The following is a 27,655-nucleotide window of genomic DNA, read 5'->3' as shown; positions in this document are numbered from 1 at the left end:
CAATCAGCAACTGGTTAAACAAAGGCCAACACCACCTGCATCTGGGGTCCAGGCTTGTTAGGGGCCCACGGCTCCTTGTGATGGACCAAAATGGAAATGGATCCTTAGATGGTAGTAAGTTCCCCATTGCTGGAGGTGGATGGGCTGGAAGGCCACGTGGTAGGGTGTTGTGGACGGGATTCAAGCACTAAGTAGTGGCCTGACTTTGGACCTTGAGGATTTTCTGAGACCTGTGGGGATGACTCCAGGAACCAAGGAAGAAAAACATCAAGGTCCAGAACCCAGGGACCAGGAGTTAGGAGATGAATCCGTTACGTGTCCTTGTTCAGCAGGGTCCTTGGCCTCTATGCTTGTTCATCTGTAAAATGGAATTAATCACCCTGATGAACCCTTTTTCACGCACATGTGAGGAAGAGGACAACGAGGCTGCCTCTTCCATGAGCAGATATCAAATCTCATTGCAGCCACAAAGGCTAGGGAATCACCGTCAGGCGAACTGCCGTCTTTCATTCATTCATTCAACCAAAATATATTGAGGGTCACAGTGTGCCTGGGTCCTGGGAATTGGACTGACAAGGGACATCATGCCATCTATATTTACCTTTCTCCAACTCATTAAATGCCATTCCCAGGAAGGTACTGTGTTCGCTACCTCCTGCATTTCCCATCTTTCAAATGTGAGGGCAGGTCTGTAAGACCTTTCCCTCTTGGGCTGTTTCCCTCCTAAATGGACCCCTGGACACACACACACACACACACACACACACACACACACACACACCATTGCCTCGGAAATGATCTGAGCTCTAAAGAGCTTCTTCTCTTTCCAATACAAAGGTCCAGTTATATTTATTTCAAAGCAGTAGTCAAAAGATTTGGGGTTTGGGATTTTTCAAAGAGCGTTAACACTATAATGTTGATCCCTAGGAATTATGAGGAGAGCGGTGGGGGGAGCTATTTTCAGCCTCTGAACACTTTGTCTAAGTGCAAATTGTATTTTTGAGCATTTTTTCCCCTAGACCTGAGACTTGATGGAGTTCATCTCCTTGACATCAAAACACAAGAGTTCAGGATTCAGAGTGTTGCTTCATGTCTGAGAACCAGTGAGCCAATGAAATAATAATAATAATAAATTGTCCTGCAAACAATGGTCGGCCACGTTTGAGCTCCTCCAAAGAAAGGAAAGGGGTGGCTTTGGTGGAGCCAACAGAAGTGGGCAGTGAGGGGCCTGAGCCGAGCCTACCCCCTGCACCCGCATCCGCAGTAACAGCAGATCCCAAAGCTCAGGGGAGAGGAATAAAGGTGTTTTTTTTCCATTGGTCTATCTGTCTGTGTGTCTGCTGAGTGAAGGCTACAGACCCTATCAAATCTACTCCTTTCTCTTTTCAGAATTCAACCAGACAGTCCAGAGTTCTGGAAATTTGACAGACAAAAGCAGTCAGGATCAGCTGCTGTTTCTCTTTCCAGAGTTCAGTCAACAGAGCCAGGGGCCTGGGCAGTCCGATGATGCCTGCTCTGAGCCCACCAACAAGAAGATGCGTCGCAACCGGTTCAAATGGGGGCCCGCGTCCCAGCAAATCTTGTACCAGGCCTACGACCGGCAAAAGAACCCCAGCAAGGAAGAGAGGGAGGCCTTAGTGGAGGAGTGCAACAGGTAACACCACCAGAAGCTCACCCGAGCAGGCAGGCAAGCACATGGACCCGAGCCTCCATCCCCTCAGTCCTGGAATATTGAGACATTAGTTATCCAGATAAGTGGCCAAATCAGGGTTTCCCAAAGTGTGTTCCACAGAACCCTCATTTCAAGCCATTAATAAAGCAGTTTGAGAAGCATCATTCTGCATACTTCCTCTTAGGGAGTCACGGCATACATTAATATTTTAAAGGCTCTGAGAAGTCCTGCAGTCAAGAAGCCCTCTTCACTTTGCTGAATTGGTTGTTAACCATGGGAGGTCTCTCTGTGGTATACCCCTATGAACTATTATCCCAGAGAATGCTGGAGAATGCTGGTCTAAAATATGATGCCAATGAAGGGAGAATCATGTGTTTGACCTCCCTTACAGACCAGGGAAAAGCTATCCCTTAGCCACAGACTGGCTTTGGCCTCGACCAAATGTTGTACACACATTGGTTCAAAGAAAACTTAGCAGGAGAGCAAGAATTACTCAGGTCTTCCCTCCACTCTGCCCACATTGATTAGAGTTCTTTTTGTAGAGTTCATTTGTTCTTAACAACATGGAATTTTAAAGAAAACTATTAGAAATCCTCAAGATATCTTTTTGCTTCATTCCTGCCCCATCCGCCCTGACTCCAACCTTGACTTTTTAAAAAATCTGCTCTTTGCTCTGGTTAAGACCTCTCTCTGGGCTGGACTGGCTCTGGCAGTGGGAGGATACAGCCAGGGAGGTCAGGCTGGGGAGTGGGGAGGCGAAACGATCTGCCCGTACATGTCACAGCGTCCTCCGCTGTGCTCTGGCCCCCTGCTGATGAGAAGGACCCCCCAGTATCCACTGGTGTCTAAGAATCTCTCTCACGTCTGGCACTGGGGTTTCATCAGCAGTGATAAAACTAGAGACCAGCCGTCTTTTGCGTGTCCTCATTTATACCTCACCCAGCCTGCCCCTTGGAGGGGGTTCTGCTGTGTGAATAAGGAATCTCGCTTCCCTGGTACCTGGGTGGGATGTCCAAACCCCAGAGGACCAGAAGTCGTTTCAGGGTGCTTTGGAAGGGCTTAGACAGAGCCGGGAGCTTGCCTTTTGTAGGGTGGGAAGAATAACCACATCAGGAGGAGTCAGGAGGCCCACCTGGACCTTCTCCCTGAGCTGCCTGCCCCTCGGCTTCCTCTCTTTTTCAGGAGCCACACCAGAGGCTGCGCCCCTGACTCCCGGGGCAGCGAGCCTGCTCCAGACCTGTGTTCCGCCCCACTCCCACCGTCTCATCAGATAACTACATGGGCTGGCCTTTTCTCAGGACAGGCTTTCCCCCACTCTATCCGTGGCCTCTTCGCCCTCCTTGCCAAGGCCCCCCGTGATTGTGCGTCTGGGGCCAAACGCCGGCGGGCCGGCCCCGGGCCACCCTTGCTCACCACCTCCCCTCCCTCCTGTTCTCAGGGCGGAATGTTTGCAGCGAGGTGTCTCCCCCTCCAAGGCCCACGGCCTGGGCTCCAACCTGGTCACTGAGGTCCGCGTCTACAACTGGTTCGCGAACCGCAGGAAGGAGGAGGCATTCCGGCAGAAGCTGGCCATGGACGCCTACAGCTCCAGCCAGACGCACGGCCTGAACCCGCTGCTCTCCCACGGCTCCCCCCCGCACCAGCCCAGCACCTCCCCTCCCAACAAGCTGCCAGGTAAGCCGGGCCCCACTGCCTCGGCGACCCGACCCTCCGGCTTCTCCCCACGGCGCTCAGCGTATCTCAGAGGAGGCAGTGCTTTTGGATGGTCCTAGGGCTGGCCTCCTCCTGCTGCTGGAATATTCTCGTGAGAAGAGCGTGTGGCTCTAGTTGGCTTTGCTCTGACTCCTTGCTCGGCCTCCAGGGAGCCCTCCGCCCGCCTCGTTCTTCTCCAGGCTCCTCTCTTCTGCCCTTGCGGCTGCTGACTCAGCGGGTCAGGGCCACCACCGGATGAGACGGAGCAGGCTGCCTCACGGGTGTGCCCGGTCCACGCCGCAGGCAGAGGGCTCGCCTCCTCCACCCCATCCAGGTGCATCCCCGGGGCTCTGTCCAGCTGCCGCGGGAGGAGCCCAGGGCCCTCTGGGGCAGGGCCACTCTGCTTGTTGGCGTCTGTGCTCCGCCGGAGTTAGGGCAGGGCGGGTCACTTGAAATCTTGGCGGTGATGAGTTGGCCAAAATTGGTTGAGTACGTATGTGTGCTGCCGTGTGCCAGGCCCCGGCCGGGATCAGGTGCCTCTGCTCTGGGCGGTGGGCTTGGCAGGATGGAAGCCTACACCTTCCTGGTGGGAAAGCACCCGCATAGGCTGAGGGCTGCGGCGGGCATAGGCTGGGGATGGGATGAGTACATCTTCCCCTGGGGCTTCGTGCTCCCAGGAGAGCCGGCTTCCCGGAGTGGATGTGTTTACTGAGGTCGGTTTGGTGCCTGTGTAGACAGACTGCGGCACAGTCTGCTGCCTGCTCCGGGGAAGGGTTTGCAGAAGGAGAGCCGAGCACCATTTCTAACTCGGGGGACGGTTCTGAAACTGCTCGTCCCCTCGCCTGCTGGTTGCCCTTCTGATGGGAGAGGCCTGAGACCTGGGCGCTGACCTAAGTGCTGGGGGCACAGGCTCAGAGCCAGCAGCTGGGCCGTCTCCAAGCATCTGTTCCACACTGCACCCCATCCCCCCAGCATGACCCCTTCAAGTGTCTCTGGGAGCCTGCTACTGTCCAGCGTGAAGCCTGGGGGGCCAGGGAGGGGAGCTTTTCTGCGTCCCGCTGCCACAGAAGGGGAGGGCTCGGCCACACGGGAAGAAAGTTGGGGTTACTCTTGAGAGGCAGAGAAGCCTCCAGATGAACACTGGCCTGACGGCAAAGTAACGTACCCCTGTGCAGTAGTAATCCTTGGAGCTGGAGCGGGGAGCTCCGGGGGGCGTGGCTGGGGTTAGGGGCGTTACTGAGAAGACAATGGCTATTGTGCTGGGACCTGTGATCTCCACACCAAAGTCAGGGAGCCTGCAAGCCAAACAAAGGCCCGGCAGCTTTCTGACAAGCTGGGGTTGTGGTGAGGTCACCAGGCAGTTGTTGGCTTAGGCATTCTGTATGGTGACAGGAGACCCAGAGAGGCGGGGCTGGAGGGGCTGGAGCAGGTACTAGGGACAGGGCAGGGGTCGGGCGGGAAACACGGCCCTGAGACACCACCGAGCCGTCTGAGGAGGCGTATCCCACTGGAAGTGGATTCTCTAGGGTCCCCGGAAGTCGCAACCTTTTTAAAAATCAGTGAATATTAGAACCGGGAGAAACTTGGAAGAAGGAAACTTAGGCCCAGAAAGAGGTAGTGACTTTGCCGAGTTCCACAGGGCGACAGTAGCCAAACAAGGGCTAGAACCCAGGCCTGCCGATTCCCACCCTGTACTTTCCTGCAGCACAGACACGCGCTGAGTCCGGGCACCACGTCAGTGATGAGTAAGACACGCACGCGTCCCTGCCCCTGGGGGCTTATGGTCTTGTTGGGAAGACCTCCTGCTGGCGTAGAGTCCCTAGAACTGGCTGGGGATCAAGGTTATCGTTGGGGGGTTTGTGCGTCTTTCTAGCGATTTATGGAGCAATAATTATGGGCCACTGTGTATTTTCAGTGGCTACCTCCCCCTCTCCATTAATTTCCATTCAGGGTTCATCAAAATAGTCCCGGGACTGATTCTCTGGACTTAGTTTTCAATCCTGGTTCTAACCTGGTTCTAATTCCCATAACTGCAGCGTGGCCAGTTCACATAACTTCTCTGAGTCTGAGTTTCCTGTCTGTAAAATGGAGATATAGTACCCATCTCATAGGGGCCATGTGAGAATTAAACGAGAGAGTGTGTAAACACCATCTTTCCCAATAAACCATAACTACTATTATCATTATTATTATCACAGAAGGCTAAACAAGCGGCAGTGGAAAGAGTGACGGACAGCAGAAATCTATTTCCTTTTCAATTTCATACACGGGCCTTGTTCCTAAGAGGCAGTGAGGTGTGTTCTGGGGCTGGGGTGCAAATGCTGGGATCAGGCCCTGCCCCCCTCGAAGGCTGCTGCTGGAGGCAGCGCATGGGCTGTGACAGGCTCCTAGGAAGTGCGCCCAGGGCCAGCCAGACGGCAGGCTGAAGCCCGGCGCTCAGGGAAGGTTTGATCTGAACTTCTCACGATATATTTCCCATCACGGTCCTTACAACCAAGGTATGGTCTCTAAGTAAGCCCCAAACCTACCTGGCTGCAGAAAAGAGCTCTGTGGTGGCCGAGGAGAAGCCAACAGCCGGAGTCAGCACTAGCAACCTCTAAGGCTGAGCTGGGGAGATGAGGTCCCCACCCCCTCCCCACTTTCCCCTCCAAACACCAGTCTCTGAGCCAGGAGGACAGGAGGCACCTTTGAGACAAATCTTTCCCTTGACCCCTCTTCCTGGTGAGGAGAGCATCCCTTCTGTACCTGAGCCCCTTCCTTCCCGGCCACGCTTACGGTGCTGTGGCCCACTTGCCCACGGTGACCACAGTGTGACCCTGGTCCTGGAATGTCCAGCACAATAGGAGTGGCAGGAGGAGCCCTTTGCCTCTGTCAGCAGAGGCTGATTGGTTACAAGGTGCCCTACAAACACACTGTCAGCAGAATCAGCTGTTTTCAGCGTTGCCCCTCCCGACTTTACAATCACACGCCAGCATGCAGCCCAGGGTTGTCATGGCTTTGTCTTCCTCATGCATGCTTAATTGACAATTAAGTTGGGGCTTTGAACCAGCCTGGCTGCCTCTGATGGGGCTTCGTCTTTCCAGTGAGTGTCACAGGGGCACCCTTTGTTTGCTCTTCTTGGGGGCCTGGAGTTACTGTAGCAGGCTGCGGGCAGCCATTTATCTTCAGCCGGGAAGGCCTTTATCTGCACCCCCCCCATCCCAGCTCTCGCCAGCAGGAGCTGTCCCTGGTTATAGGCCCTGTGACAGCCCATTCTGAGGCCTTTGAGCAGGCCCGGAGTGATGGCCCCGACCTCCCTTCTGGAGCAGAATCAAGAGAAAGGCCCCCCAAAGGTCAGAGAGCAGGGCTGTGGCCAGGAAGCAGACTGGTTGGAGACTGGTATCTGTATTGATCAGCCCGAGCAGGAGGAAGTTGGCATGGGTTGGAAGCTGGGCTAGCCTTGGCCCAAGCCCTGGGATCCGCTGCACGATCTGCGGTGGCCTTGCGTACTGTCCCCTTTGCTCCAGTCTGTGGCAAACTCGCCTGGTCGCCTCCAGCAAACTCACCTGGCCGCCTTGCGACAGCAAGGAAGGGGCAGAGGTCTTCATCAGCCTTCATTCACCCGACACCTAATGTCCTCCCTCTTGTATCATCTTTCGAGAAGGAGATAGAGGCTCATTCTCCTAGTAAGAAAGTGAGGCCCAGAGGCGAGAACAAGCCCTACCAGGATAACCTTTGGATGTCCTGAGCCACACAGCCTCTTTACCCAAGAAGAGGAGACGTTTATTTCTGTGGCTGCTTACGCCTCACTCCCGTCAAATTCTACTCCTCCCTCTCCAAGCCCAGGGGCTGTGATTGCCCCCATGGTCAGATCAGAGCTTGAGGACCTGAGAATCCAGCCTCCTGCCTCCCCCTGAACCCCTCTTACATCTCCTCCTAACTTGCCTGCAGAAATCTAACCCTGGGTCTTAGACAAACCAGACTCTGGGCCAGGATATCATGTGGTCGCTGTGGTTTTCCCTGACACTGGAATCTGCAGAACCCAAGGAAATCTCAAAAGTGCCCAGTGGCGGGGTCGTGAGGAAATTTGAATAATCAGAACACCTAGTGCTGATCGAGCGCTTCCTGGGTACCAGGCCCTGGGCTGAGTACATGCATCATCTTATTTAATCCTCACAACTTTGTAGGGTAGACACCATCCATAACCTTACCCTTATTTTACAATCAAGGAAGGTGAGATATTTCGTATGTCAGTAATTTGCCCAAGTTCATATAGTTTGTAAGTGGCAGAGACAGGTTTTGAGCTGTTACACACTGACTATCACTTTGCTTTACGCAGATGCTAAGGACTTTCAGGCATGGAAATCAACACACACACACACACACACACACACACAATCCTCCCACAGTTCCTTCTTCTCCTATATTCTTACTGTTCCCCTCTGAATGACAAAGGGGCTTTGCGAGGTGGGTTAAGGGTGGGGTCTCCCAGTCTGGCTAGTTTGCTGCTTCCGCCTCCCTCTCAACCTCCCCCCCCCCCCCCGCCCCTGCCACCAGCTGTTGCCCCTGACCAAGGTGGATTCTGTGCCCTGCCCAGGGCAGAAATCAAAGCCCCCTCTTTCACAACCCCATCCCCATCTGGGTGGGGATTTGAACTGCCCTTGCAGTCGGCACTGTCTGGGGCACTAAATGCCTTAACAACTTAATGGGGCTTCTGAGACAGTGCAGGCACCTCAGCTCACCTCTGGAGCCCCGCCCACTCCCTGGGCAGCAGACGAGTGCAGGGGGTTTATGAGGGCAGTCGTAAAAATATTCATCTCCGCAGCAAAGATCCCCACAGTAAATAAGCCCCATTGTCCCTAAGTAGCAGGTTCTTTGAGTTCAGAAGAGAAACAGATCCTGCCTTGAGTCATCTGCTGTTTTAGAAAACACATTTTATACTGATTTGGAGTTCCACGGTGACCACGGCTCCAATGTTCTCCTTGTAGGGACTTTATCTGACTGCCATTTTATCTGTTGAATTCGAAGGTCATTTTATCTCGCGGGTACCACCCCATCGGCTGCCACTAGATTGGGGAAGACAATCAGGATATTAATGAGCTTAAGAGGCCCAGCCTTCAGAGCAATCTGCTGGCAACCTCCCCCTGAGAGCGGACCAACCCTGGTCTGCATACAAAGAAAGCCGGCTGCCCTGGCTGGTGGGACTCCAGCCTCCTCACAGAGGGGCCAAGGAGATACCGGAGTTCTATCACTGAAGGCAGCCCTACCTGCGTGCCTAATCCCCCTGAAGGACCCTTAGAGAATTCAAGGACTCCTTGATGCCTCCTGTCCGATCTAAGGAGGAAGGAAGCTGTCTGCAAGCACGTTGCCCCAGCCCGCAAGTTATGGGAGAAGTGTCCTTGGAGTCTGTTTGTTGAAGGTTTGATGGAAACTGACAAGAACTGGGAGAGAATTAAGCCCCAAAGGTGCAGAGAGAGAGAGGCAGAAAGCTATGCAAGGGTCTATGACGCTAACTGCTGCCCGGGAAGCCACAAGATCTAACACAAACGGGGAGAGGGGAAAAAAATATATATATGAAACGTATAAAAGTAAATATATATGAAACATATATATATATGAAACATAGCCCCAAAATAAAGTCAAATACATTCAATCCTGTTTATCGTCCTAGCTGTGCATAAGAACTCTAGTATAGGGGATGGCAAACTTTCTGTAACAAGCTAGATAGTGACTATTTTAGGCTTTTCAGGCCATACTGTCTCAGTCACAGCTGCTCAGCTCTGCCTTTGGAGAACAAAAGCAGCCATGGACCATATGTGGAAGAATGGCCATGGCTGTCTTCTAGTAAACTTCATTGATGGGGATTGAAATTTGAATTTCCTACGATTTTCGCATATCACAAAATATTCTTTTTTTATTTTTAAAAACTATTTAAAAATGTGAAAACCATTCTGAGCTCGTGGGTCATACGAAAACAGGCTGCTTGGCCTGCAGACCACAGTTTGCTGACCCGTGCTCTAGGACAACAGTTCCTAAATCTCGCCACCTCTTAGAATCAACTGGGGGACTTCCAAAAATCCCAGTGCCTGGGCTGTACCATAGATGCCTGACCGTCAACAGTACCGACATTGAATATATGCTAAAGATACTCTGGGGAAATGCTGTTATAAATCCAAGTGGGCGTAGCAACAAAGTCATGGGTATGGAGGTCGACCTGAATCCCAACCTCAACTTGGCCACTGATCAGCTGTGTGACTCTGGACTCTGGGCCTCAGTTTCTCAGTGCATAAAATGGAGACACCCGCTCATGCAGATGTGGGAAGGATTAAATGAGATAACATATGCAAAGCACCCCAGCTGTAGCAGGCTCTCATAAATGGTACCTATTACCATAACTTGCAGAGCCTAGTGGTTTGGGTTTCTTTTTCCTCTTTACCTCTGTTCCTCTTATAGGTTTATTTCAACCTCAATTTTGAGACGATTTGAGTAGTTCTACTAGATACTCATCTTGATGGTTGCAGTAGACTCAGGCTGGCTTCTTATAGTAATTGAGTCTCAAGCAGGCTCTCATGCTTCCAGGAAGGACTGCTCTGTGACATCCATAAGGCATTTGCAACTGCCATATCCAGTGCCACAGGCTTTCAGTGCAAAGACACTAAACAGTGAGAGAAAGCTGGGAGGGACCGTGGATGGTGGAGGGGATGGCAGGTCATGACCATGTAGCAAGGTCAGGTACGTAAGATGACCCTGAATTTCCTGTACCTAATAAGGCATTTCTCTCCTTTAATGAAAGGAGGTGTGAGTACCCCTGCTCGTTGGTAATTAGCCCTGGGAACCTGCCACTTAGAGAGGGTGTGGTACTTTCCTGGTGGAGGCCAAATCTGAGAAGCTTCATGACCTTTGTTCTTAGGAAGGAAGCTCCCCCAAACTTCACGCAAAAGAGCAGTAAGAAGGGGTGGGGTAGACACGATTCCTGCAGTGAACGCAGGAAACCTCAGATGCTCCTGAGGGCTGATTTTCTGGAAGCCACATTCCTCTACCTGAGAGCAGGCATCTGCTTAAGATACCTCCCCAGCACCCTCTGTTCTGGCTTCAGCAGCCCCGTCCAAATCACCCCTGTGTGAGTTCAGCCACGGAGGAGCTGACCAGCGAGGCTCAGCCTCTCTAGTGCTCTCAGGACGTCAAGAAATTTCTCAGGACGTGTACACTGCATGTCCCTCCCAAGTTGGAGACACACCATGCATGCAGATGATCTTTAGCATTTAATGACTTTCCCAAGGGAAATCCACATTCCCCAGGCGAGCTGGTCACAGGCAGTGCATTGCCAGGACCACACTCAGATGGGTGTGTCTGGGTAGCAAGGTGTAGCACCCCAAACAGGCTTGGGCTTGAACTGTGGTTCTGTCCCTGTCTGGCAGTGTGGCCTCAAACAAGTTACTTAGCCTCTTTGAACCTCAGTTTCTTCATCCATAAAATAGGGATCGTAATACCTATCTCCTTCAGACTACTGAGGGGCTTAAAGGTGATAAAATGCACCCAGTGCCCCCGCAGAGTGCCTGACCCAGAAGGGGTTATTAGGTTGACTCAGGAACCCTCAGGGCGTCAAGAGAGAGGAAGAGCTTTGGTTCTCCCTGGGTTCTTGACAAGGCTGTGGTTTGCAGTTTCACCCTGGAAGAGTTTCCCTTTTTATGAACCCTGCTTTTCATCTGAGACATCAGGAACAGTGAAACCCAAGTATTGACAAGATCTGTGGTTCTCAGATCTCCTTCCCAGGCCACATGTAAGGCATCTGGGGAGCTTATTAAAAGTACCCATGTCTCCCCCATCCACACCTTTTAGAATCAGAATTTGGAACAAGGGGTCAGGCATGGGAAGTTTCAACAAACTCCCTAAGAGATGCGGATATGCAATCAGGGCTGGACATCGTAGGCTAGATGGGAGAAGGCTAGAGTCTCAAGGGGTTGGCGACAGTCCTGATGGTACCCCCGCTGAAGTAAAAGCGATGAGGCTGCTGGGCTGAGGGCCCCAGACTCGGATCCAGGAGCCCTGAGGCACTGAGGAGCAGGGGTGACCTTGGGCAAATCACTTAATTTCTCCGGGAGTCTGGCAAATGAGACCTTTCAGCTCTGGCCTTTCAGCTCTGACAGGTTATTATTTGGACACTGGGGCCCAGGGCTCTGCTGTTTGAAGTAGCAGAGGGAGCTTTGCCATTGTGATACTTTATTGTTAAACTCATCATCTGTCTCTCTCCCTCCTGGTCTCCCTCACTCCCTCACTTCTTCCCCATTTCAGGAACTGTGTGCCTTCCACCTTTATTAGGGACCATTAGAGCTTTACAGCACCAGCAGATTGGGTGGGGCCAGTCACAATAAACAGATTTAAAATGGGTATAAACGAGGCACCTATAACTGCTGGAGGTTAACACTTTCAGGGCCTTTGAGTGGCAGCCTGATTGCCCAGGCCTTCTGGCCCTGCCCGCCACAGGGTGCCTCTCTCCAGTCGGCACCTGTTGGATCAGGCTGGCAATGAAGCCCAGTGAGTCCTTGCTCAGCAAGGATGGAAAACCTCTGAACAGCATCTCCCATAGGAGAACATCAGTTTGCATGGTGAGCACAAAATAGGTGCTTCATTTATCTCAAGATGTCTTACAGATGGAAACAGAAATGAGCCTTCTCCTCCTTCGTCTTGAGAATCCCACTGCCAGGTGGAGTGTAGGGTTTGCATTCCTACCTGTCAAAGACAGAGAAAAAAACCAAGAAAGTCTTATTCTCACCATGAAAAAGGTAGTCCCTGAAGTCTCTAAATATCCAGCTCCTATGGCTTTTTCTTTTTTTTTTTTTTGGCTTTTTTCACCACTGAGTCTCTAGCCCAAAGCCCCGTGCCTGGCACATGGTAGACCTTTCATATATTTGTGGAATGACAACCTCTCTTGTAGAGGGCTTCCTGTTCAAAAGCTTCATGCATAAATCCCCTGCTTCATAAGTGTGTTATTCACTTTCAAGCTGAGCATGGAATTAGTTTCATTCTACATAACTTATGTACATATTATTATGTAAAGCATATTCTCCCCTTTCCAGAAACAAGTCATTCAGCTCCACCTCCATGAATACTGCTTAACTAAAGTATGCAGTTCACCAAAAAATCCCTCAACGATAAATGCTATCAGGAAGTTTTCAAGGAACATGTTATTATTCTTTCTCCCTTGTGTTCTACTAATTTAGCTTCTCCTTGTTTAGTGTATTAGCTGAGTTTAGATTACTAGTTCAGTTCAGTTCTACTAGATTACTTCCTTTTTTAAAAACAGTTTTTATTGGAGTATGGTTGATTTACAATGTTGTGTTAGTTTCAGGTGTGCAGCAAAGTGAATCAGTTATATATACACGTATATCCACTCTTTTTTTAGATTCTTTTCCCACATAGGCCATTACGGAGTATTGAGTAGAGTTCCCTGTGCTATACAGTAGGTCCTTATTAGTTATCTATTCTATATATAGTAGTGTGTATATGTCAACCCCAGTCTTCCAATTTATCCCTCCTCTCCCTCCCTTACCCCCTGGTGACCATAAGTTTCTTTTCTACATAAGTTTTGTTTCTTATCTGTTTTGTAGATAAGTTCATTTGTACCCTTTTTTTAGATTCCACACATAAGTGATATCATATGATATTTGTCCTTCTCTGTCTGACTTACTTCACTCTAGATTACTTCCTTTTATAATCTCTTACCAGCATCCTTTGGGCAAGCAAAGAGCAAGAATTACTCTTCCTGAGTTTCTACTGAGCAACTGAGGACTAGAAAAGGGATTGGACTTATTGCAAATCAGTCGTTTGGAGAAACGGGAAGGAAACTCCCCAGCTCCAGGCTGCCACCAGGTCTCTGGGGTGATCCCTAAGCACGTTACTGGTGCTCCTGGTCAATGGAAGCCAGTGATCATCCAGCTTGCAAGGTATCAGTGCCCAACACACGCTGTTCCCTGGGACCAGCATCCATGAGCCTGCCGGGTGATCAGTGGCTATCTGTCATGATGATGGTGATGATGATGATGATAATGATGCTGGAGCTGCCCACCACGACGGTGATGAAGAGGCTGAGGTCTGGCCGGGCAAGCTCCCATAATGAGGCGGCTCTGACACTTGCCAGGCCTCCAGGGATCTTCTCCCCGGGTACCACTTCCCAGTAGGGTCCTGCTTATGAATAGGTCGCAGTGGAAAACCTCCCTCTTCTAAGGCAATTTTATTAGCCCTTCAGTCACAATACAGATGTCTGTTTATGGGACCTCACTTTTATGTGGACACCCAGTGGCTCAGTCTGCTGATGACTTTATAGCCTTCCCCGTTCCCCAGACCCACTAGAAGCATCATCATTCTCCTCGTCAGCCAAGCCTAGGGGCCTTTGTTGCAGCCGCATTACCCCTGCCTGCAAAGGCAGCCTCTCAGAAAAGACACCCCAGGAGCCAGACGGTGGCAGGGCTGTGTCTGCCCGCACAGACTTTCGGCCTAACGATGTCCATCATTAACCCTTCTTAGTTTTACCCTAGATTCCTTTGGAGAAAGGCGTTTGAGTTACTCAGGTTGCCACAGTAAATCCCCAGGAATTGATCCTCCTGACCCCCAAATAAACCCAAGGGGCCTAAAACTGGGTTCTAACATGGCAAGTCTAAATTTGGGGCTCCCACCAGCAGCCCAAACACTTTAGAAATGGTCAGCCCATCAGGACCCTAGGTAACGGGTATGTTCTTAGGCCTCAGGAAGTAGGGAATGGGTAGGTCCTTGCAGGCATCCCACTGGCCCTTTGCACTCTGGATAAAGCACTGTCCAAGGTGTCCGGTGCGGAAAGGAAGAGCTGCGACGTCATACTTAGTCCTCAGCACCCCCACCTCGCACCTTCCAACATGAAGTTGCTGAAATTCATCTATGCTATCTCTTCATTTTGATTAGATTTTAATCTCTCTTTCTCCTCTCTCCTTCTCTGCTACTCCTCCTTAAAAATACATGCCTCCCGTCAACCTCAGAAAACCTGGGAGATCAGAGAATAAATTATACCATTGTCACTTCTCCACTGCTCAGTCAGAGTTGAAGTGCAGGTCATTCATTCATTCATCACATGCTCTTATCGAGGGGGCAGAGCATAGTCTGTACAAGGTGCTGAGGAAGGAGATCATGGAGAAGACAGATGAGGTCCTGCCCTCACTGGGCTTACATTCCAGTGAGAGATGCAGCCAAGAAAACAAATGAAATCATTTCAAACTATTAGTGCGTCACAATGGGAGGCTCAGGATATGTGGAGTCAGTGTGGGGCTATCGGGGAAGAGGGAGAGGGGCCAGCTTCGGGATACTACTGCTTTGCTGGGAGACCCTTAGCAAGAGATGGTGGAAATGACTTCTTCCTTTCTGAACCTCAGTGTTCCACTCTGTCAAATGGGCATCTGGGACACATTGAGAAGCAGACTGTGTAAAACACTTACAGAGGTGAGGACCTCTCAAGTACTCGAGGGGTGGCTGGGTTTCTTTCACCTGCAGCAGCATCTCCCGGCTGAAGTGTTCGTTGCAAACCCTCTCTTGTTTGCCTGCAGAAACCAGCTCTCTGCTAAGGAGCAGGCGTGGTAGCCGAGATGGGCTTAGTGGGAAGGACAGGCAGCCCTTTCTACCTCCCCACATGTGCCATTTTTTCAGGTGCACGTTCATTTCTGTTCTCAGCCAAGATGCTTTTGATGGAAGCCTTTGTCTTTTCTTGGTTACATTTGCTTTGATTTTTATAAGAAAACCAGTTTGTGGGCTTCCCTCAAGTATCACTCAACTTTTACTCCTTGAGTTCAAGAATGTTTACCGTCCCCGCAGGCCTGTCTGTGTTTCTCCTCTTATGAATTGGGCTCCTAACTAAGCCACCTCGGGTAGAAAGAGATCTGGAATTGAAACCAGCCCCATGTTTAAACTGCTTTCATCTTGCCTCAGATTTTTCCTCCCAGGCTTTCAGATTTTTAGTCTCCTCAACTCTTGGCAAACATTCATCTTTATCCTCAGAGAGAAGGAAATATTAATAAGAATCGGCAATAGTCCTGCGTGACCAATGAGGAAACTGAGGCAGCAGTGCCAGCTTATTTGAAAGCTTTCATTTTTGGAGTTCCCAGTTTCAAGCTGGGGGAATTGTTCACATTCTTTTATCCTAAATGAGTATTTTAAGAAGTTCTCTAGACTGAATCATATGTGTCTCTGCCTCTCTCCTTAAGAAAGTGACTCGTTTGGGGGAAATGGGGAAGTGGGTTTATAAGGATGCAGTACTGGACCCAGCAAGACTGGCCTAATTCCTCCTGGTGCCCCTACCCCCAAACCTCTGTTTTGGCTTCATAAGGAAGACAGCTCTGTCTACTTATAATTGATGGACACGGTTGTTACCTTTTTGGAAGAGCTTTCTCCTCTGCACTCTCCCTCCTGCCTGATTTTAAATTCCCAGTTTCCAGACCCGACAGTGCTGGGCTGCACTCTGCGTGAGGTTAGGAACACAGGGGAAGAATGTGTGTGACAGAGCCCCGGCCGGTTGAGTAATGTTTACTCTGTTGGTGGCTGGGACGCTCACTCGAGCTGGCAGCGGTCCACCAGCCAGAGGAACATTCCTGCATTATCAGGGATGGGAGATTGGCTTTGAAATGTCAAGAGTGAAAGGCAGCCCACCAGATTCTGGGTGCAGCTCACAGACCCCAGTGAAAGGGACCCCCAGGCTTCAGGCTCAAAGGCCACGTGAGGTCAAGCTGAGCCTCCCACTGCCCAGGAGACCCCCACCTCCCTCTTTGCTTCTTTCTAAAAGAGCAATTCTGGTCATGCTTTCTGGGCTGACGCTGCTGTTCTGTTTGCCCAGCATTTTCTTTCTCAGGAAAAACCAGTGCTTCTCTAACCTTATTTTATTCATTCATTATTCTGGCTTCCGAGGAACGGAGATCTGTATGCCCATTTTACAGATAAAAATGCCAAGGCCCAGAAGTTGGCCCAGAATCATCAGAGAGTCAAAGCAGAGAGATAGAGTATGAATTTAAAGTGGCTGGACACTGGTGCCCAGTTGATTTCTGGAGTTGTGGAATTGGGGTCTCAGCTGGTTGTTTTTTTTTTTAGCCACACCACATGGCTTGCAGGATCTTAGCTCACCAACCAGGGATTGAACCCGGGCCATGGCAGTGAAAGCGCCAAGTCCTAACCACTGGACAACCAGGGAACTCCCTCAGCTGGTTTTTTTAAACCACTGTTTAAAGTTGAAGTGTAGTTAATTTACAGTGTTGTATTTGTTAGTTTCAGGTGTACAGCAAAGTGATTCGGTTATACATATATATTCTTTTTCAGATCCTTTTCCTTTGTAGGTTATTACAAAATATTGAGTATAGTTCCCTGTGCTATACAATAGGTCCTTGTTGTTTATCTCTTTTATATATAGTAGTGTGTATTTTTTTTTAATATTTACTTATTTATTTATTTATTTGGCTGCACTGGGTCTCAGATGCGGCACACGGGATCTTCGTTGCCTCGTGCGGGATCTTTAGTTGCAGCACGCGAACTCTTAGTTGTGGCATGTGGGATCTAGTTCCCTGACCAGGGATCCAAGCCGGGCCCCCTGCATTGGAAATGTGGAGTCTTAGCCACTGGACCACCAGGGAAGTCCATAGTAGTGTGTATATGTTAATCCCAAACTCCTAAGCTGTTTTTTAAAGCTCGTAGAGAGCTGGATTAGATACCCAGGGCTCTATGGGGTAGTCCAAGCCCCTGAAGCACAGGTTTCTGAAAAGTTTCTGTGGTTAATTACACCCTGGGCAGCTCCTCTCTGGGGTCTTCCTGGGAGGCAGTTGCTTCCATCTTTGAACACAGGGGCACAGTCAGTCCTATAGAACCCAACATACCCATCATAAAAACCACCGTGCTTTTCAAGGTCACACAATAAAAACCACAGGGCTTATGGGGAAAAAATGGGGTTAAGGGCACAATACTCCAAAACTTTGTCATTGACACCTTTTGAAAAAGATAAGAATCTAATAAAAACATTAGCAGTGTTTTACACCTGTTAAATGCTTAAGAAATACGTAAACACTGTACAACAATAAATATGGCACTTTACCTTGAGAAAGTCCTAAAGTTTGCCCATTGAACTGAGCATCAGAAGGGTTGCAGCTGGTGAGTTATTGTGAGATGGGGGCTGGATGTGTCTTACAGTACATGCAGTGAACTAATGGTAGCTGGTAGATGTTTGACGAGTGTGAGTGTGTGTGTGTGTGTGTGTGTGTGTGTGTGTGTGTGTGTGTGCATTTAGTGTATTCCTATGTGAATGGATAAACAAGTTCCTACTGTATAGCACAGGGAACTATATTCAATATCCTGGGATAAACCATAATGGAAAAGAATATAAAGAAGAATGTATATATGTGTATAACTGAATCACTTTGCTGTACAGCAGAAACTAACACAATGTTGTAAATCAACTATACTTCAATTTTTTAAAAAACTAAAAAAAAAAAAAAAAAAAAGCAATTGTAGTATATTCCTCTGTGGCTCCATTCAGCTGGGTGCAGATTTCTGAATCCCTCAAATATGAAATTCATGTTGTACTCAAGTTATTCCCTATTATATCAATAGAGTTGGAACCAATCCACACTGTTAATACCAATATTACCACAGAACTGACTGTATTTTCTCCTTCTGCCCGAAGGGATACTCCCTTGTTCTCTGGGGCAAGGATCCTCAAAGCATCTGAGGGCTTATTCCCTCATTCAATGAATATTCACACATCAGCCCCTCTGCTAGGCTCTGAGGATGCACTAATGAGTAAAAAGCCATCTCATTAAGAGGGAGAGAGAAAGAAACATATCATCAGAGCATTTTAGTGCAGGGCGACCAGCTCCTGCTGTAAGAGTCTCTACTGTATGTAAAATGCAAAGGATGGAGCAGATAACTACCAGAATGAATCAAGGAGAGCTTCACAGAAGAGGCGACATTTAGCCCTTTTAAATGATGGGACATGGAGAAGAAGGGAAGAGCTCTCCAGGCACAGGGAACAGCATAAGCAAAGGCACAGAGGCAGGAGATGGCAGGGTCTGGGTGAGGAGTGGCAGGGCTCTGACATGGCTGTATGAAATGTGGTGACAGATGATACCAATAAGGCAGACTGGAGTCACAACGGCCCAATTCTGCCTTTCAGGTGTTGGGGCTTTTCCAGAAGGCAGCGAGGAGCAGCATTAGGTTTCCAAACAGTGCAGTGACATGGTGCAATTTTGTTCTAGAAAGAAATCCCAACCTGCCGTAGTGTGAAGAGTGCCCTGGATTGGGTGCTGGTACAGGAAGGCAGGGTATGGAGAAGCTGGCTTCTGGAACCATAAGCTTCCTTCATGTTTTGTCACTTCTGACCAAGTCATACTGGATAGAAACCAAATGATTTGTCTCTGTCCCACATGCTGTCAGGAGTTCAGAAATAGCATCATCACCCATGATGCTGAGGACTGGGAACAGGTGAGAGTAGATACCTCCACTCCAAGGCCTCAGGGATGTCTCTAGATTCCAGCTAAGATGCCTTTTGCTGCTGGACATACTTGCCGTGGTTCTTAGGGCTGGTGATAGGGATGTGGCCAATTAGTGACTTGAGCCAGGAAGTGAGTGGAAAGTACATGACCACCTTCTGGCCTTGTCATTTCTCCTATGGGACCTCTGTGGCTATTAGCCTGGCATCTTCAGTCAGTCACTATTAAACCAGACCCCTCGTCGTACGTTCGTTTTCAGAGCCTGCAGTGGTGAAGGGAGAAGGGAAGATGCCATTCCACTTCTTACAGGCGCCCTGCGGCAATGCCTGGCACAGAGATAGGTGCTCAATGAAGTTTTGTGAACTCAGCCTTCCTAAAAATGTCTTTTAGACAAAGACAATCCCCAAATAGGAGGAACAGATGTGTCTCGAGTAACTGTTGTGTGCCAAGCGTGGCCTGGGTAATTTCACGCCCATAACTCATCCAGTGACCGAAGGGATGGAAATCGTTAACAATAAAGAACCTGAAGCTCAGGGAGGTTAAGTAATTCCCCCAAGGTCACACAGCTATTATGTGGTAGAGCCAGGATTTAAACCCATGTCACCTGGCACCAGAGCTTATTCTACTTTGGCTCTCCTTTCAAGCGCTCTTCTGGGTTTGTGAAATACACAAGGACCTGGCCTCTCCTTCCTCCAACGAGAACACCGATTTCTGGTCTCGCCGGCAGAGACCTTGTGATACACCGTCCACCTCCGCACCCCCTTTTAAGGCGGCTGGCTGATTACAGCCACCCTCTCAGGAGCCTAAGTGATTGCCGAATTCCTGGCGAGAGGAGTGTCAGTGGGAAAAGCTACAGGTGCACCTGGAGCCGATGAGCAGCCTCATGGCCAGCTCTCACCACACTCTGCAGTGATGACAGCCCCCTCCCCACAGTAGGCACTCCTCTGGCCGAGAGCTGAGGGAGCTAGAGCTCACCCAATACACTGATGGCAGAGCTGAGTTCAAAACAGGGATCCCCTAATCCCTAGCCAGACGCTATCTCTTAACCAGCGGTCCTTAAAGGGAGCTGCAGAGGTCTAGGCCCATCTGTCTTTGAAGAGAGCAGCTCCATCATTATATTTCTCATATAATGAAGTTCCGCTGGGGGAGAAAACAAGGTTTACAAAGCACAGCAGCCTTGGGCTGTGCTGCTGGGATTCTAACAAATGGTTCTTGCCTCCCTCCTGCCAGGCTCCCTTGTAAAGAAGGCTTTTGTTTCCTGCGGGTATCTTTGGTTAATTATTTTTAAATAAATAATTATGTAGCCTGGGGTAGGGGAGAAGTCTCCCCATGACCCATATTCGATCACCAGAGGACTGGCCCTCTTCCTTCAGCCAAATTAAATAGGCGAAAACGAGCGTCTGTTTGACTTGAGACTGAATCAATGATGGGGACAAGCTGGGAGGTGAAAACACACCTGACTCCCAGCGTTATCACTGCTCTCTCAGGAGCAGAGCATCTTGGGGAGGTAAATAGCTGGTCAGGGAGTCAGAGGAAGCAGGAGAAAAACAGGGTGAAGTCCAGTTTCTCCAAAAGGAAAGAACAAGAGGGCCAGGGGCCAGGCCTCCCTCCCAAGTTGCTTCCAGGACAAAGCATCAGTGGTTGCAGCAGAGTTGGATTCTTTGGAAATGATTCTCCGTGGAAAGGTAATTCCATTCAGTACTTAGGATCTACCGTTCATTGTCCAGAATTCTAGAGCCTTAGGGCAAATACCTTGGGCTCCATCCCTACACCAGCTCCCTTCCTGCAGCACCCCTAGCCATGATTGCCATTTATTTGGCATTCTGCTGAGAGCTTTATAGATGTTATCTCTAATCCAAACTAGCCCTATTAAGGAAGCATTCTCTTCACTTTATGAGAGGAAACTGAGCCACAGAGAGAGAGAGTGATTTTTCCCAAGATCGCGCATCTGTTAAGAGCAAAGTCAGGATTGGAACCCGAGTTTGTCCAGCTCCAGAGCACACAATCTTCCCATTAGCCCTCCTTGTTAGAAAATCCTTCGTTTAATTGATTTGAAATCTGTCTCCCCCCTTTTCTACTGGACCCAGCTGCCTTCTGAGCTCACAAGTTCCAGATCTCTCTTCTCCTAAATAAGCATCCTGCTGGGAACCCGGTGGCAAATATGAGTGGAGAAAAAGGACTTAATTTAACCCAACGGGATGGAGTAGAGGGTGGTAAAGAGGAGACCTAGGGGCTACAGGTAGGTGCAGAGGAAGACAGACAGGACTGGGCAGGCGGTGTTGGTTTGGAGACGTGAAAGTCTTTCTTCCTCTTAACTTCATGGTTCCTGTTCCCCACCACCACCAAAATATAGTGCTCCAGACCTATAACTACCAAATTCCAGGGCTGCCCCTCTGCCAACACCCAGCCCCCAGCAGCCCCTTGAATCAAAGGATGGGGAAACAACCAATAGAAGAAGCCCACAGAGCATGCATCAAGCCACTTCATAGTCAAACAAGTTGCTCCTGAAGATTAGAACCCTGCCCTAGCATTTGTTTGTTTTCTCCCCAGCCCTCTTAAGCTCTAGGTCATATCAGCCTTGGGGAACGTCCTTTGCACAATTCAAGGAAAACTAGCTTGGATCTCGTCTTGGCGAGCTTTGTCTTCGTGAATAAGAGGCTGCTGGTTAGGGCAGCTTCCCTGGCTCCCCGGGGTGCGGAGGGGGACCTTTGTAAGCTCCTCGAGCAGATGGGGCTCCAGGTGGGGCAGGAGGCAGGGCAGGGGGCAAGCGGACCAACAGAACTCGGATACTTGATACAGTGATGTTTGATCCTGGGGAACTGGGCAAAAGGGAAAACGAAGGAGGAGTTGGCCTTCCTCTCCAAATAATTCCATGCCTAAGGCGTTTGGTCTCCGTCCCTTGCAGGTAGGAACAGGGTCCCCCGAACCTTTTTGTCGAATCCAAAGCATAAACCAGAACACTGTCTTTCTCAGCTTTGAGCTGAGGGTGAGATGGCCCAGCTACCCCTGGCTTTGTCTTTGGCTGTTTCATGGGTACATCAAGCAGGACTTTGCACACTGGGCCCAGGTTCTCTTCCCCCTTCAGCTCCCTTCAGTCGCCTGGTCTCTGGCCAGCACTGTCCCTTTCCTGAGCACAGACCTGCGCTTTGGTTCCCGAGCGAGAGGGAGGGTCAGAGCAGTGACGTTGTACACATGCTTGGTTCTCCCCTCCCTCGCAGACCAAACTGCAGTGGTTTACTAGGCATCTACCTCCTGCCTGTGCATGCTGCCTGCCCCACCTCCCAGCAGACACGCCTTCCCCTGGGCCCTGGAAGTCAGCCAAATGGGACCCCACCAAAGGAATGTGAGTTCCAGAACCAAAGACTCCTAGCTTCAGCCCCATCCTGATCCTGCTCTGCCTGTGTCCCCCTGGCCTCTTGGGCTTGGCCAAAATGGTGGGGCACAGAGTCTGGTGCATTTTGTTGTGGCCCTTAGAAGGGTCGCTGGGCTGGTGCCTCTCTGTAAAATCCGTCAACTCATGCTTTGAAGCCCTACTCGGCCAAGCGATGCCAGGGAAACATTTCTAGAAGGCATTTTGAAGAACAAAAGAAATACGCCAGCCAGAAAGAGAAGGCCCTAAATCCTAAAAGAACTATGCTGAAGCAACAAGAATCAGAATCCATTCATTTGTTCATTCGTTCGTTCATTCATTTGACAGATATTTATTGAGTGGCTATCAAGGGAATACAGCAATGAACAAAACAAAACAGATAAAAACATCCTGCCCTCATGGAGATTACATTCTAGAATTCAAGCAGAGGTCATGCAACCTCTACCCTAGAGAAAGGCAGCTGATACTTCTCATGGGTAGACAGGGGAAAGAAGGCAACTTTTCTTCCTTGTCATCCACCCTAGAAAGCAAGTGTTCTCGGGTCAGGTGACACTAATATTCGCTGTTGGGTCTGCCTTGTTTTGCAGGAGTGCGCTACAGCCAGCAGGGAAACAATGAGGTCACTTCCTCCTCAACAATCAGTCACCATGGCAACAGCGCCATGGTGACTAGCCAGTCTGTTTTACAGCAAGTCTCTCCAGCCAGCCTGGACCCGGGCCACAATCTCCTCTCACCTGATGGTAAAATGGTGAGTACACCTGGGCCATTGTAGCTCTGGAGCTGATAAGATAAGAGGCAAAACAAACACAACTTCTCACAAGGCCTGCCTCAAACAATGAACCATTGTAGCCCCACAGGGGAAAATGGGGGCCGTCCAGAGTTGGAACGGAAAGGTAGAACCGGTGACCCAGCCTTTGGCGGGTGGAAGAGGTGTTCGGTTTGAACCCAGCCAATAAATCTGACAGAGCCCTGCTCTCGTTTTATTGATTGAATGCCTCATAAAGGAGCAAACCGGGTGGGACACTGTTTGTTTTGGGGCTGCCAGTGACATTTGAGTTGATAAAATGCTCATTCATCCCCCCCAACCCAGGGCCTCCAAAGCCAGTTTTTTAACCCAGAGAGCACCTCACTTTGAAACAAGCCCCCTCTTTCTCTTCACACCCCCTGGTCCTGGCAAGGAGGGTAGTTAAGTCAGGACTGAGTGGATGGCGAGAGGTGGGGAAGCTTCTGGCACGGGGGTTTTGAAGGACACTGGACGGCAGTGAAGATCACAGCACAAAATGGCAGGTGGGATGGGGCAGTGCTTACAGGGTGAGTGGGAAACACCGACTTTGAAGTTACAAGGACCCGGGTTCAAATCCCAGCTCTGGCACTTAATAGCTGTGTAGCCTTGGGCAGGTTCTAGCTCTTTCTTTCTCATCTATAAAAAGTAATAACACTAGGGTTGTTGGCGGAACAAATGTGATAACACGAGAGGCACGGTGTTTGGGACGGTAAATATTCAATGAATGACAACGTGGTTATTGTTAGGTGAATGTCAGTATTATTCTCCCTAAATGAAGCTGTCTGTACCCATAACTACAGCCCAGCCCCAGATGTCAGTTGAGCAGCCCCGCCCGGTGAGGAATAGACTAGTTGATGTTGAATTTTCGAAGTCCTAATCCTCAAGCAGCACAAGTGCAGCAGGGGAGGGCGGCTTCCGAGAGAACACGAGTATGACGACACTAGGAAGGGTAGGACGTGGAAAACTTGATTCTTTGGATCATGCTCTGTGTTTCAGGGGAGGGAGGAGCCGAGGGTTCCTGGCTTCCAAGCTCAAGGTGGAGCCGTATGCCTTCCTTCAAGGTGTCTGACCTAGAGGCGGGGGTGGGGGGGGGGGTGGCAGGGAGCCGATGCCATTTTAGACCTTGACGTGTGTGCCGTGTAGGCAACACAGGAATGGTGAGTCACAGGTCACTGAGTCCCCAGCTCCCTGGAGGAAAAAACAAAGTGTAATATCCGAGGGGAGCGCCAGGCCCGGCCAACTCTAGTTTGGGGACTTGAACTGGTCGCTCCCTGGTAGTGGTCTCTACAAAAGGAAACGAAAGATGCTCCTAGGGCAGCCCTTTTGCAGCCCCCCTGCCCACCTCTCATCCCTTAAGCTTCTTCTCTGGCTGCCTTGTGAGACCCAAATAAGTTAAAGGATTGCCCAGACTTCCCTGGAGGAGGGGGCCTTGCGGGAGAGATCTTGGCTTCCCAGTGGAGGAAACAGGTCTCCTCTCCTATTGCTTGAAGGTCCTTGGGGTTTCCCTGTGAGCCCTCCCGCCCTTCCTCCTAACAAGCAAACTGCCTCACCCAGGCCGGGGCGCTCCAAAGGCAGCCGCAGGAGACGCTTTTTTCTTCCTCTTCTGCTCGGCAGCGCCCTAATGGGCAGTATGTTATTGGATTGATGATTGACCAAGACAGCACACCTCAACGTTAGCAAACACCTGGAAGCTTGTTTGCAGGGACCAGCTTTTCTCTAGTTTCCAACACCCTGGCTCATATGTTATGTCACTATCGCTGGATGCCCAAATTCAAGAGTCTGTTTTCGGTTAATATATAACAAGCCATCACAGATCTTGGTCCACCAAAGACAGGAGTGGAGTATGGTTAAAAATAACGCAGCAAGGGAACTAGTGTGTCCACGTCTTGGGTTCTGTTGTTTATCAGCCATAGGATGGACGTTGCTTAACTTCAGTTTCCTCATCTGGAAAATGGGGGATAACAATGCCTGCATCACCAGGGTGGTGTAAGGATTGCCTGTAACTCTGCTGTTTTGGGGATAAGACCCATCCAGGGAATGATAGTCTCCGTGTGCTGACCTGTGGTAGGATGTGCATTTGAAATCTTCCCCCAGGGATTGGTTTTGGAAATAATGGTGATCAATTTGAGCTTTCTTTTGCTCTATTTGGGCCCCAACCCATGCCCAAATGGCACGCGTCCACAAAGAGCTGGCCAGGTTTCGGATTGCAGTCTGTGTGTGTTGAACCTTGTGTTTTAGAAAAGCACATGCTGGATACTTTCACAGTATCAAAGCAGTAGAGCTTAATAGTGAAAATCTCAGGCCTGGAGGCAGATCGCCTGCTCTTCATGGCCACTGTACCACTTGGGCACATTTCTTAACTTCTCCAAACTTCCGTCTCCTTGTCTGCAAAGGAAGGTTAACAGTACCAACCTCGTAGATGGTAGGTATGTAAAGCACAAAGCAAAGGATTGCAAAAGGCAGCGTTGATACCGTTCAAACTCTCTGGATTATCCTGTGAGGATCATGACCGATATTCTTGGCAGCTCCCTGGCTTCCATCAGTCCTGAAGGCAAATAGAAGATGATGGTTGCATTTTAGAGTGGGAAGGAACTTGCCCAAGGTGCCCCCCAAAATAGTAAGTGGATGCGATTTAAAGCCCAGCAACACTGGGTTTGAATTCTGGCTTCCTCGCTTACTAGTCAGGTGACACAGAGCTACTCTCTCAACTCTTCTGAGGCTCACTTTCTTTTTCTTTTTTTAAAAATTTTTATTGAAATATAGTTGATTTACAATGTTGTGTTAGTTTCAGATGTACAGCAAAGTGATTCAGTTATACATATATAAATATATATATATATATATTTTTTTTTCACATTCTCTTCCATTGTAGGTTATTACAAGACATTGAGAGAGTCTCAGTTTCTTAATCTGTACCATAGAGCAATAATCATAATGCCTTCCCTATGTGTGTCATTAACTATTGAGGACAATCAGTGAAAGCGCTAAAGCCGTACACATTTAAATTGTTTTTATCATTAGCACCCACGTTTCTCTTTCACCATTAAAACCAGACATTGAAATGGCAGAGATTACTGTCACTCCATTGACTTTCTCCAAAGGACTGCATTACTCAGGGGAAGTCTGAAGGCAGGTCACTGATTTTTTTTTTTTTTTTAATGACTCTGACATTTTGAAAAACAAGTCCAGCAAACAACAAGCTGGTTCTCTCTTGTTTGATGTGGTCAGAATTCCTTCTTGGTCACGTGACCCTTAACTCATGTCTTGATGCTCATTTTAAAAACACAAACAAACCTGTTTGGTTTTTCCTTTCTTTCTTTTTCAAATTCACCTTGGAAGCTATGGGGTTGATCAGAAGGGCAGGCAGGAGATAGTGTCTTCCACCCACCCCGGGTGCTGGTGTGAGACCTATAGTCTAAGGAGCTCTGGGTCACAAGGGAAGGAAGAAGGAAAGGGCGACTCAAACATCTGATGTATGTATCCCAACCCTAACCCACCTGTCAGCATTCCTGATGCCATCAAGAATGTCTGAGTTATTTCAGAGTGAGGGGGGACAGTCCTTTCTTAGTAATACTTTTAAAAATTATTTTAAAACTATAAATAGTAAACTACTTTATCATGAATAAAAGTATGTTGTGTGTATGTGTGTTTTGTGTGTGTGTGTGTGTATGTGTGTGTAAAACTGAAAGCTCCTTATAATTAATGGGGAAACATTGGAAGCATTTCTGATAATATAGAATCAAAGTAAATACATCTGTTACCTCTGTTACTGGTTAATACTACTGGGAAAATTCTAACCAATGCAATATGACATGTAGACATATTAGCACTAGCAAGGAAGAGACCCCATTAGCATTATATGCCTGTGATGCCGTTATATATACACTTGGGAAAATGAAGAAAATCAATAAGGAAAAGACACTATTAGGAATAAATAAAAGGATTCAGAGTGGCCTTGGACAAAAATACACAAAACTCAGTAGGTTTCTCTTACTAATCTGTCATTAAAATATAATGGTGAAACAGAGTAGGGATACCTGGAGCCAAGCCTCATTTAGTAGCTTTGTCATTACAATAGTAGCTCCTTGCCAAAAAAAAAAAAAGTTTTGTGTTTTTTTTTTTAATGTATAGTAAAGATTTGGGAAAAGTAGAGAAGCCCAATAATGGCTGATCTCCCCCAGACAAACCTTAGTAGTAATTGTCGGGGAAAAGTCCTCTGTAAAAAGTAAGAACTTGAATTTTAGAGTCAGACAGACTTGAATACAAGAGTTACCATTTACTAGTTGTCGGATCTCAGGCAATATGCACAACTACTCTGAGCCTCAGTTTTTTAATCCGTGAAATGGGAATGGCAGAAGTACCTGCCTCGTGGCTATAGTGAGGTTTGTGAGTTAATGCATGAGCAGTGCTTCCTAGAACCTGTACTCAGTGAAAGCTTCCCTGTGCTCCTGCCTGGGCCCTAATCTGCTACGCTAGGGAATCCCAGGGCATTTCTTCAGCTACTATTTTTAGCAATCGCGTGTCTTTAGCACCAATAATATAGAGGGCACAGAGCAGAACAGAGGATACTTTCAACATGAGCCAGAGACAATCATATAATACACATGGGCTGAGGAATCTCTAAGGCAAGCTAGTAATTCAAAGGTAGTCAACAAACAGAGGCACATGAGGGA

At 49.0% G+C, this 27,655-nt stretch overlaps 1 protein-coding gene across 6 annotated transcripts in view; it reads left to right on the top strand.

Moving 5' to 3' along the window:
- The window catches only part of HNF1B (HNF1 homeobox B), a 53,651-nt gene that overhangs the window by 8,619 nt on the left and 17,377 nt on the right, over window positions 1–27,655 (top strand). For 3 of the 6 annotated variants that reach the window (XM_082373963.1, XM_082373961.1, XM_082373960.1), the window contains exons 3-5: window positions 1,468–1,654; window positions 3,111–3,346; window positions 22,786–22,946. In XM_082373963.1, coding sequence (XP_082230089.1) covers window positions 1,468–1,654; window positions 3,111–3,346; window positions 22,786–22,946 — 584 coding nt within the window. Of the gene's footprint in view, window positions 1–1,389; window positions 1,655–3,110; window positions 3,347–22,785; window positions 22,947–27,655 lie in introns of all 6 variants that reach the window. The other 3 variants (XM_082373962.1, XM_082373959.1, XM_082373958.1) reach the window with 1 other exon arrangement.

This window comes from Balaenoptera borealis (assembly GCF_965194805.1).
Source record: "Balaenoptera borealis genome assembly, chromosome: 20".
NCBI classification, from domain to species: Eukaryota; Metazoa; Chordata; class Mammalia; order Artiodactyla; family Balaenopteridae; genus Balaenoptera; species Balaenoptera borealis.
Note: the sequence above shows the minus strand (reverse complement) of the source record. Positions and strands in the feature narration are given on the sequence as shown.